This window comes from Amphiprion ocellaris, chromosome 20 (assembly GCF_022539595.1).
Source record: "Amphiprion ocellaris isolate individual 3 ecotype Okinawa chromosome 20, ASM2253959v1, whole genome shotgun sequence".
NCBI lineage: Eukaryota > Metazoa > Chordata > Actinopteri > Pomacentridae > Amphiprion > Amphiprion ocellaris.
The window spans coordinates 24,663,729-24,675,032 of NC_072785.1; the positions used below are offsets into that span (position 1 = coordinate 24,663,729).

Below are 11,304 nucleotides of genomic sequence, written 5' to 3' on the forward strand. Positions count from 1 at the left end.
TACAGTTATGAATGTCACCAACTTCTCATTTTACACTTTTAATCAATGGTGTTACAGTTGTTATTATTGATTTCATAAAACATATCAGAAAACAGTTACTGAGTCTGTGTATATTTCAGTGTAAAAATGTGAGTCTTACTCCAGCTCCTCTTCAGGAATGCAGAAACACTTTTTATGACTTCTTCAGCTGCTCTCCTTGCAGGGAAGGCTAGGATGTCTGCATTCCAAAGGAGGGGGTCCAAAATGAATAAAGTGGGGATCAGGAACATTCACAACTGCATGAGAGTCTCTGTGACACTAATGGAGCTTCCTCCTGAGAACCGGAGGGTTCCCCGTCCTGTGTAATGTCCAAGATGGCAGTTTTATGTGGGCTGTAGGTTCAGAACCTAAACAAAAAGAATTTGTTACCTGGTTTGGCCTCATCCTTGAAATTCCAAAGAAAGCCAAGTCGTGTCCGCTACAGCTGATTGAACAGCTTTGAGAAGTTGTAGCGCAAAAAGGAAAATATTAGTAGATAATCTGATCCATGCAGAACAAACACAGAATTGAAGTTCTGATCCAATGACATGATGAGAAGTACCTGAAAATTTCAGGCTTTAAATCTTAAATGGTTCCTGAGATTTTGTTGTTCAAACAGCCTCAAATTTAAATGTGAGAAAAAAAACGTGCTAATGTACGTGTTAATTGGTTTTACAAAGAGACGATTTGTCTGTTTTAATTTCCCTGCAGGATTATTAGAAGGAGATCTGGTGGAAAAGGCCATCTATATGTTTTATTCATCTGTTCAATTACTGCTTATGTGCATTCATTTATTAGTAGTAGGCAGCGGGACTACACTTTTGTAGGTAAATTACGAGCACCACTTCAGTTCACTGAGAAAATGATCATTTTAGATTAAATCTCAAAGAGGCTTTAATGTAAATGAAGCTGATCAGTCTGTGAGCTGAAAGTCTTTAGTTGTGATTGAACTGACCTCAGCTCCCACACAAAGAAAGACACCAAACCGTGACTTGGTTGAAGAGAGTTGACGAAGCTGTGGGTGAAAATGTAGAGAGGTTGTGAGTGTGAACCTACCAGAAGATGTGTGAGAAGCTCTTGTCCCTCCAGATGCCGGAGAAGACCTCGAAGCGGACGGACTGTGTTTGCTGGAAGCGGCTCGGCAGCAGCTCGCAGTCCGTCTTCACCCGTTTCCGGCACAAATTCACGTCGCTGCTGCTCAAATTCTCCCTCACAGACTTTAAGCTGCTTCTGTCGGTGGCCACATGTTTGTTTCGTCGCTAGTGGCAACAAAAGAAGGCGACGGGGCGACCGTCGACGGTTTAGTGCGTCATCAGCGGCCGACGTCTCTGTGAACCAATGGGCTCGCCCGACATGAGCTGCACATGCGCAGAAACGATCACTGCAAAACGACATGGATTGAAGTGGACTTTCTGCTCCATATCGTCTCCGACTGGCCTGAAATCTAGGATACAATGAAATACTAATATTTCTAAAATAAAAATACACCGACGTATTGAGACGTTTCTGAGTTTAAAGTAATGAAATAAATGTAATAAATACCGAAAAACCGAGTGTCTGCAGGTTTGGTCATGAATTCAAATCTAAGGCTGTTTGAACAACAATATATCAGGAACTGTTAAAAGAGAAAAACCTGAAACTTTCACTGTTATTTCTAATCATGTCATTGATTCAGAATCTACATTACTGGACAAGACGAGCAAAGAATCAGAACAACTGATGGAATTCATCTGCAATGTATTGGTGTAGATGGAATCAAATGGAAATGCAGGACAGTTACTTAAAAATTCTGCTTACCGAGAATATTTCAGTAAAAGTACTTGGAAGCAGAAGTGGGTAGAGGAGCCAAAAATTGTACTACAAGTAATATCAAGTAGAAGTAGAAAGTTGTCATCCAAGTATTGATTAACTGTTTGATAGTAATGTCCAATTTATTTTTTAGAAATGATATGATCAGACAGACAAAAATGTAAAATGTGCAAATTCTGGTATTTTAAAATAATAAAATAAAAAAAATAGCAAAAATAAATACCATCTTTACAAAATGACAAGTTAAGGCACAAGAAACACAAATTTCCAAATCTCAGTTTTTTCACAACATAAAGCTTTTGAAATAAATACCTGTAGTAAGGAAACGTTTGTATGCTTGAACAGTGCAAACTACTTCCAGTGACAAGATCTACTGTATTTCACTTCCCTCCAAATGGCACAGGCTCAGTAGTTAGAAAATAATACAACTAGGACTCGACCCCAATTTCCCAATACTGGGTCGTTGTGCTGGTATCTAAATATTGATGTTGACATCCGAATATTCGGAGAATGTTACTGCAAACAATGCTTTCTGTGTGTCTGTATCATCACTTTATGTTTCTCTCTGTGTCTCTGCAGGACGGATGGAGGCATTGCTAAGGGAGCTACGATCGGAGTTCTGCTGGACTTCACACGTGGGATCCTCATCTTCCTGATCAACGATGAGCAGCAGGGTCCGGTGGCCTTTGAAGGTTTGGAGGGATCGTACTACCCCGCTATCAGCCTCAACAGAAACGTCCAGGTACAACATTATACTGTTTATACAAATATACACGGGCTGTACACTTAATTCAAACCAGTTTCAGTTGTGAACTGCAAAATGTCTGATTATTTTGAGTGTTTACCACAGAATTTAAACTCGTATCCTGGTAGTTTAGGCAGGTGTGGAATTGGTTTTAGTCTTTTGAGTCTTTTGGACTGGAAAACACCTTGAAAAAATCTTTTAAAGTCTACGAATATTTTGAGTGAAAACATCCTTTAAAGCTGTAAGTTCTGCATTTAAGCCGTAAGTTGTGCACTACATTGACCATCTATTGTGATGACTTTCAAAAAATGCTCAAAATGTGTGACCGGAAGTGTGCAGCCCTCTCAGAGCAGCCTCCGGCTCTGCAGACATACCCTTCTCGAAAAACATTCCTCCAAGACAAAACACTGGAGTCAGTGAAGGAAATAGCTCAACAGCTCCACCTGCAGGAAGGAAAATAATGGTGTAAAAGTGGGTGTTTTTTTCGTCAGGTGACGCTGCACACTGGTCTACCCATCCCTGACTTCTACACCCCTGGGGAGGCAGATCCCAATGGCTCCGTGTGCTAAAGACTCACCTGCTTTGGGAAAAACTCTTCAGGATTTCCCAGAGTTCATCCTGCCAGTCAATAACTCTGATCCCGCCGACCGACCCCTCCATGCCCCCATCCAGCGCTGAGCCATGCCTTTATCAGGCCTAAACCTTGAACACGAGGGCCACCTGCAGGACACTGTTCAACTCGGACGGTGCTTTGCCATCTGTACCTTGTATTTTGATGGGAATTAGTTAGTTGAACACGTGGAAATGATGCTGAATTTGCAGCTGATGGACATAACATGAGCTTGAAGGAACAATTTGATATTTTAGAAACTACACTCCACTGTAATGTCCCTATATTCTATATCATAAAACAGACACTTAAGACTGGAAACAATGGACAAAAAAGGTGCAAATTTAACCTCTGCAGCATAAAAATGACACTTATGAGCACAAAAAGAATGTGAACAAACAGGATTAATATTTTGTGAGCTTTAGAGGAGTGTCTTTGTGGATGTTGTTTCCTTTGGACAAGCTTCCTCTTGTTTCCAATCTTGTCTTTCCACAAGAAAGCAAATATTTCCTCTCAAAATGTCAAATTGCTCCTTCAAAATAAAACTTTTGTAAATGAGTGGGGCAGAAAAAGGAGCCCCCATCATTCCATCCTCATAGAGTTTCAGTATCTTATTCTGCAACCACAGAACTTTTTCAAAATCGTCTTTTTAAGGGGGAATGTTAGGAGGTGGTCTTTGGTCTGTTTACGTCAATGTGAGCGAAGGTGGGTTCTGGAGCAATAGTCCGACTCTCAGCCGCGTCACTGTCATAACCTTCGTCCATGTAAATGAGGCGCTTTTCTTAGTGGCTTAGCTCGTGTGAACCTTCTGTGTCGTCCGTAATTTTAAAAAAAATTAAAAAATACAGCATTGTTGTATTAAAATGTGACTGGAAGCCTTGGTGCAGCCTTTCTCTGCCGTGCAGCTCTCAGAACAGAAGGGAAGCAGTTTTTTTTCTTTGGTTTATTGTATCATATAGAAAAGTGAGTCGGGTTAAAGGTGATGACTGTGAAGATGTTTGAATATAAGGTGCTACAGCAGCTCGCTTAGTTTCTGGCTTTTTTTACCGTAGGTGACTGAATACTGGTAGTTTTGTAATATTGTTATTGAAATTATCTATTGCAAAGAGGTGTATAGCAAAATAAGTTCTTGATGTTCAGAGTTTTTTGAGTTTTTTCCAACGAGAATTCATCCTTGTTCCTTTTAGTACGATGTATAGTTATTACAGAGAGGAAGAAAGGAAGATTTTGTCGCTTTGAAAAAAGTTTCTTTTCCGATCTGAAGAGGCTTTTTCGGTTTTATTTCCTACAAAAGCAAACAGGAGATGGAAGACAGAAGCTTCTGGGGCATCACATTTGGGCAACAGCTTCCTCAAAAAGCAGCAACGTGAGAATTTCTTCTGTTAAAGCAATGCTAACATGAATGTTTTGCAGGTTTAATGTTTACTGAGTATTTCTCAAAGCACAGCTGGGGATGATGGGAATATTAGTTTTGCAGATATTTGATTTTAAAAAATGACATTATAATGGTGCTAGCTGTAAAGTTAAGTCAGTTTATGAGGCACTGATCTAAATTAATGCAGCATAAATAGGAACCTGCTGTTGCTAGCCTGATTAAAAAAATAAAACCAAGATGGCTGCTGAGTTGTAGGACTTGCTTACTAGGCTTTTATTTCCACCTGTTTATATCAATGAGAGGAGAAGCACCTCTAAATATAACATAATAGTTCAACAGCAGCATGAATTGTAGCCTACAAAACGACCAAAAAGTTAAATCAAAACCTCTCAACAACACTTTAAACAAAAACTTAGCATCATAGCACTTCAACATAATGTTGGATTGCATCAGTTTTCCTAATAAACTGGCAGCTGAGTGTAGTTGGTCCTGAGAGGAACATTTTAATGTCTGCAGAGAGGTCGACCATCTGACTGTCACCGCCATCGATGCTTTAAAATAACATTTCCTGAAATGTTGAAAGGTCAGTTTGAGGAAACCGTTGCCTCTAAAAGTTGCCCTAAAAGTTTCCCAGAGCATCGTAGCCCTGAGACTTACAGCCTACATGTCTAGCATTCACATTAAGGTGCTATCCTATGTTTGAGCTTCATGGGTTGTGCCTTTTCCCCTCTTCAGTACCTACAAAACATTTATAAAACTTTGCTACCAACTAGTGGATTCATTGCTTCAGCAGAGTCGACTGTAACATCTGTGATGCCTGACTTCACCTGCTGCTACGTATTTTTTCTATTGTAAAAGGGCAAAATTCAACATCAACCACGTTTGCTATGGATATAACGACCACAGTATTAAAGGGAATATCAGGTCTCGTATGGCTTTTTGTTCCCTCCTCCTCCCCCTCTGGGATTAAAGTGATTGTAAATCTTAGAACTCTACTAAAATGGCTTCTATTTTCCTGTATGTCCATGTGGACTGACGGTGAAAAAGTAAATCCGGCTGCTGCAGCGTTCAGCGAGTCGCATGGCCTTCGCTGTGAGGTTTGATTCATGCAACATCTAACTGGCTGTTTTTCAAGGTGAGCCTTTTGTAGGGCCGTAATTCTCATAGTGAAAAAGAGCCCATTCAGCAGTGGGTCGCCGAGCAGATTCTTCACCAACAGACAAGTGCAGCCGTTATCAGAGCGTTACACAACCTCAGAGTCCAGGATTAATGACCTCCGTGGCTTTAATTCAAAGGGTTTTCAATATGACTCACACTTCTGTTCATTTTCAACATAATTACAAGATATTCTGTGTGAATTTGTCAACATTTGTGATTGAAAAATGACCCGAGTGTGTTTCTGAAGCAAACACAAGGGGGCGCTGACATTCAAAGGTGTGTGATTGTAACATTTATTATCTCTAAACAAGCCAAATACACTTTAAAGATGTTCAAATAGACCTGGGGAAGATTTAAAACTAAACTGTTCAGAATTACTAATAACTTACACACAGGTAGTCGCTGGGCGATACTGAGTGTTGAATCTCCAAATGTAAATACGTGTGTGTGTGTGTGTGTGTGTGGGTGTGGGTGTGTGTGTGTGACCTGCATTATAGCCTCATTTTAACAAAGTCATTCTTTTTGCCCCGTTTGATCTGAGGTGGAATGTCATCAATATTATTATTTACAGTCAACCTGAAATATCTCTATGGAGAGTTTTATGAATATAAGACGAACATTGTTATTCCTATCATTTTAACACAGTATGATTACTATGACTGATATAATTATATGTCTATCATTACCATATTACTGCTATTATTACCATGATTTGACGTATAATATGAGCCTCTGTGTTTTCTGTATGTGTGAAAATTCAATAAATAGGTGTCAACAAGGTGTCCTGATGTCTGTCTCTAATTATCTATTCACAGTACAAGTTTAAGGTACTTGTGAATTATATACATTTACACACGTGGACAAAATTGTTGGTATCCCTCGGTTAATGAAAGAAAAAGCCACAATGGTCACAGAAATAAATTGAATCTGACAAAAGTAATAATAAATAAAAATTCTCTGAAAATTAACCAATGAAAATCAGACATTGCTTTTGAACTGTGGTTCAACAGAATTATTTAAAAAAATAAACTCGTGAAACAGGCCTGGACAAAAATGATGGTAACCTTAACTTAATATTATGTTGCACAACCTTTTGAGGCAATCACTGCAATCAAATGACTTCTGCACCTCTCAGCAGGTATTCTGGTCCACTCCTCATCAGCAGACTGCTCCAGTTGTCCCAGGTTTGAAGGATTCCTTCTCCAGATGCCACGTTTCAGCTCCTTCCACAGATGTTCAATAGGATTTAGATTAGGGCTCATAGAAGGCCACTTCAGAATAGTCCAATGTTTTCCTCTTAGCCATTCTTGGCTGTTTTCAGCTGTGTGTTTTGGCTCATTATCCTGTTGCAAGACCCATGACCTGCGACTGAGACCAAGCTTTCTGACACTGGGCAGCACATTTCTCTGTAGAATACCTTGATAGTCATGAGATTTCATTGTACCTGCACAGATTCAAGACTCCCTGTACCAGATGCAGCAAAGCAGCCCCAGAACATAACAGAACCTCCTCCATGTTTCACAGTAGGGACAGTGTTCTTTTCTTCATATGCTTCATTTTTGCGTCTGTGAACATAGAGCTGATGTGCCTTGCCAAAAAGTTGCAGTTTTGTCTCATCTGTCCATAGGACATTCTCCCAGAAGTTTTGTGGCTTGTCAACATGCAGTTTGGCAAATTCCATTCTGGCTTTTTTATGATTTGTTTTAAACAATGGTGTCCTCCTTGGTCATCTCCCATGAAGTCCACTTTGGCTCAAACAACGACGGATGGTGTGATCTGACACTGATGTACCTTGACCTTGGAGTTCACCTTTAATGTCTTTAGAGGTTGTTCTGGACTCTTTTGTTACCATCCGTGTTATCCATCTCTTCCATGTGTCATCTATTTTCCACGTCCAGGGAGGTTGGCTACAGTCCCATGGATCTTAAATTTCTGAATAATATGTACAACTGTAGTCACAGGAACATCAAGCTGCTTGGAGATGGTCTTATAGCCTTTACCTTTAACATGCTTGTCTATAATTTACTTTCTAATCTCCTGAGACAACTCTCTCCTTGGCTTCCTCTGGTCCATGTTTAGTGTGGTACACACCATGTCACCAAACAGCACAGTGACTACTGTAACCCTATAAATAGGACGACTGACTGATTACAAGTTTGTAGACACCTGTGATGCTAATTAGAGGACAACCTTGATTGAACATGTCCCTATGGTCACATTATTTTCAGTCTTTTCTAGGGGTACCATCATTTTTGTCCAGGCCTGTTTCATAACTATTTTTTAAAAATAATTCTGTTGAACCACAGTTCAAAAGCAATGTCTGATTTTCATTGGTTAATTTTCATAGAATTTTTATTTATTATTACTTTTCCCAGATTCAAATAATTTCTGTGACCATTGTGGGTTTTTCTTTCATTAACCAAGAGGTACCAACAATTTTGTCTACATGTGTAGTCTGATCCTTTTATTGAAGTAAAAGTAGCAGTAAAAACCTAAATTACACTGAAGGAAAAGTACAGTTTATCAGAAAAATGTAGTTTGAGGATAAAAATGACTAAATAAAAAGCAGCCCCTGTGTGTGTCATATTACTGTTTATGTCAGTTTTGTCATTGCAGGTGGTTGAGAGAACAACTTTAAACTATTTTACTACATTTCATCCAGGATGAATCTAAAGGTTTCAGAGTTGATCATCACAAATTTGTATTAATTTAATGAATTACTGGTTGTTTGTTTGTTTGGCCTGTTGCTTGTTTTATTGGTTGCTTGATCTGTTGCTTGCTTGTTTGTTTGGTCTGTTGGCTGGTTGGTCAGTTGGATGATTGGTTGGTCTGTTGTTTGCTTGGTTGCTTCCTAGACCATTTCATATACTGTGCTAAAACTTTACGCGAAAGAACCAGTGGATGTGGGTTTAAATGAAGCAACCAAAGGAAAATTTCATGAATGAGCATTTAAAACAATCGAACAGGACAACATTTAACAGTGCATAAGCTACAATTTTGATTTTAAAAAAAACAAAGTAAGTTCATGGTGTTGAAGCTCAAACCAGGATTTTCAGCCTGCTCCCTACAGCAGTGCACCAAAGTAGAAAGAGAAAGTCAAACCAAAGAACCTTCTTCAGTTGACTTCAGAGTCTCCACATGTCTTCTGCTGAACTCTAGTCCAGATTTAATCAGAACTTTTCTCGACAGAGTCTTTCTCTTTGTCTCCCATCAAGCTTTGACTGGTGAAAAACAGACAACAGTTGTTGTATGAACAGTCTCTCCCATCTCAGCTGCTGAAGCTTGGAACTCCTTCAGAAGAGTATTAGGTGTCCTGGTGACCTCTCTCACTTCTTTTGTCCTTGGTCACTCATTCTTTACTGGATTAAAAGCAATAACAGGGGAAAAACTTCTAAGTGGGGTGAATACTCTTTACAGGCACTGTACTTGCTGATGCTTTATTTTTACTTTGTAGTAGAAATTAAGGAAACCTCATCAGAAAATAGTAATAGAGCGATGATTAAAACATGATCAATTGAGTGCAACATTAACCAAGACACTAAACAAGAGATTACACCTGAATTCTGTGGAGCCTGATCTCAAGGACTTTAAGTTCGTGGATGACTTCAGGAACTTGTACTGGACCCGGCATGGGGAAATCTTCTTGGCAGACGTTCAGTTTGTGTCATTTTGTAAAGATGGTATTTATTTGTTTGTTTCATTATTTGGAAATACCAGAATTTGCACATTAGTTTACATTTTTGTCTGTCTGATCACATCATTTCTAAAAAATAAATCGGATATTACTATCAAACAGTTACTTTTTTACTCTTACTTGAGTGATTTCTTTGGAAGATTATTTTTTACTTTTACTTGAGTGATATTATTTTGAAGTAGTGTTACTCTTACTTTAGTACATTTTTTGGCTCCTCTACCCACCTCTGCTTCCAAGTACATTTACTGAAATATTCTCGATAAGCAGAATTTTTAACTGTCCTGCATTTCCATTTGATTCCATCTACACCACTACATTGCAGATTAATTCCATCACAGTTGTTCTGATTCTTTGCTCTTCTTGTCCAGTAATGTAGATTCTGAATCGATGATATGATGAGAAATAACAGTGAACGTTTCAGGTTTTTCTCTTTTAACAGTTCCTGTATGGAAGCAAATCAGACTCATCAGATTCTGAATTTTAAAGGCTGCTGAATTTCTTACTTTGAATTTTTTTGCATCAAAATTACGTATGTGAATTTTTTATGACTGAATTTAGCTCATCAAAATTCTAAAAACCAGTTAAAAATTCAATGTCTTCAAAATTTGCCATCAAAAAAATTTGATGTCTTCAAAATTCGCCATCAAAAAATTCAATGTTCAAAATTTGCCATCAAAAAATTCAATGTTCAAAATTCGCCATCAAAAAATTCAATGTCAAAAAATTTGCTGTTCACATCCAGGGGACTCAGGCGTAAAAAATCGATCCTGGCCAAAATCGAACCAACGCCCAGCTAGTCACGTGGCGCTCCTCCGGTCATGTGACGCAGACGGTTCACCTCACAAGACCAGGGTCAACCAGGGCTACCAGCATGAACGACGGCGCTTCAGTGAGTGTATTAATCCTTTTTGTCCTGTATGTGGTTTGTTTTTGTGAGAGTCAGTAAGCTGTAATGCATGCCGTTAGCTGCGCTAGCACAGCGTTAGCAGCGCTAATACAGCGCTAGCCACGCTAATACAGCGCTAGCCGCGCTAATACAGCGTTAGCAGCGCTAGCCACGCTAATACAGCGCTAGCCGCGCTAGCACAGTAATGAGGTCATACAGACAGCTCGTTCTGCAGCTGGGTAGTTGAGTAACAATTTTATAAACACACAAATGGGTGGAAGTGTGATTTATGCGGCCGAAAATGCAGTTAAGTCACAGAGCAGTGTAAAGAAACTGGTCACCTAGCAACCTGAATTAGTCTAGGTAACACTTTGTTTATTATGTGTGTTTTCTGCTGAAGTTAATGTCCTGGTTTGATTCATTTCAAATTACTCCTGATCTTGAAAGGTTTTAAACTGTGCAGTCAAAGTAGTTACAACTGTGAGCGAATAGCTTGAAATGAACTGCCCTAGACTGCTCTGTTCATAGCCGACTGTTCTTTCACAGAATGCTATATCAAGAGTTACTGTGCAATGATAGATAAATGCAGCCCATTTTTTCAACTGTTTCCTGTTTAGTATGCGTACCCTAGATTGTTTTTGATAATTTGTTGTAGCCATTTATTTAATCAATTTTAATCCACTCCATAGCAACACCGTATGAACTGACCAGTCTGGTGAAATTCTGGACTGGATGGGAGACTCTACCAAGAACTCTCTTCACAGAAGTAGTGAATGGCAGATAGCTGACAGCCTCCACCTGCTATGAGACCTTACATTCCCAGGACATTACAAGGACTATGCATCATTTAAGACTGACATCCTGGCCTGTATTTGCACTTGCCAGTCAAGATATGTTAGGTGTTGTTCTCTAGTTAGTTTTACTTGACTGACAAAACTAAGTGCACTTTTGGATTCCCTCCCCTGCCTGTTCTCCTAACTCACCTGACAGGTTATCTGGCTCAAGTATG

General features: G+C 39.2%; 2 protein-coding genes across 7 annotated transcripts in view; one reads left to right on the forward strand and one right to left on the reverse strand.

Moving 5' to 3' along the window:
• Positions 1-1,317, reverse strand: part of LOC111584725 (oocyte zinc finger protein XlCOF26-like) — a 6,960-nt gene extending 5,643 nt beyond the window's left edge. For 2 of the 5 annotated variants that reach the window (XM_023293954.3, XM_035940846.2), the window contains exon 1: positions 1,075-1,317. The gene's annotated coding sequence lies outside the window, so the exon portion shown is untranslated. The other 3 variants (XM_055005934.1, XM_055005933.1, XM_055005935.1) reach the window with 3 other exon arrangements.
• LOC111584722 (E3 ubiquitin-protein ligase TRIM9) overlaps positions 1-6,495 on the forward strand; it is a 63,159-nt gene extending 56,664 nt beyond the window's left edge. For both annotated transcript variants that reach the window (XM_023293947.3, XM_023293948.3), the window contains 2 exons: positions 2,407-2,569; positions 3,064-6,495. In XM_023293947.3, coding sequence (XP_023149715.1) covers positions 2,407-2,569; positions 3,064-3,141 — 241 coding nt within the window. In that variant the 3' untranslated portion in view covers positions 3,142-6,495. The remainder of the gene's footprint in view (positions 1-2,406; positions 2,570-3,063) is intronic.
• The last annotated feature ends 4,809 nt before the right edge of the window (positions 6,496-11,304 follow it).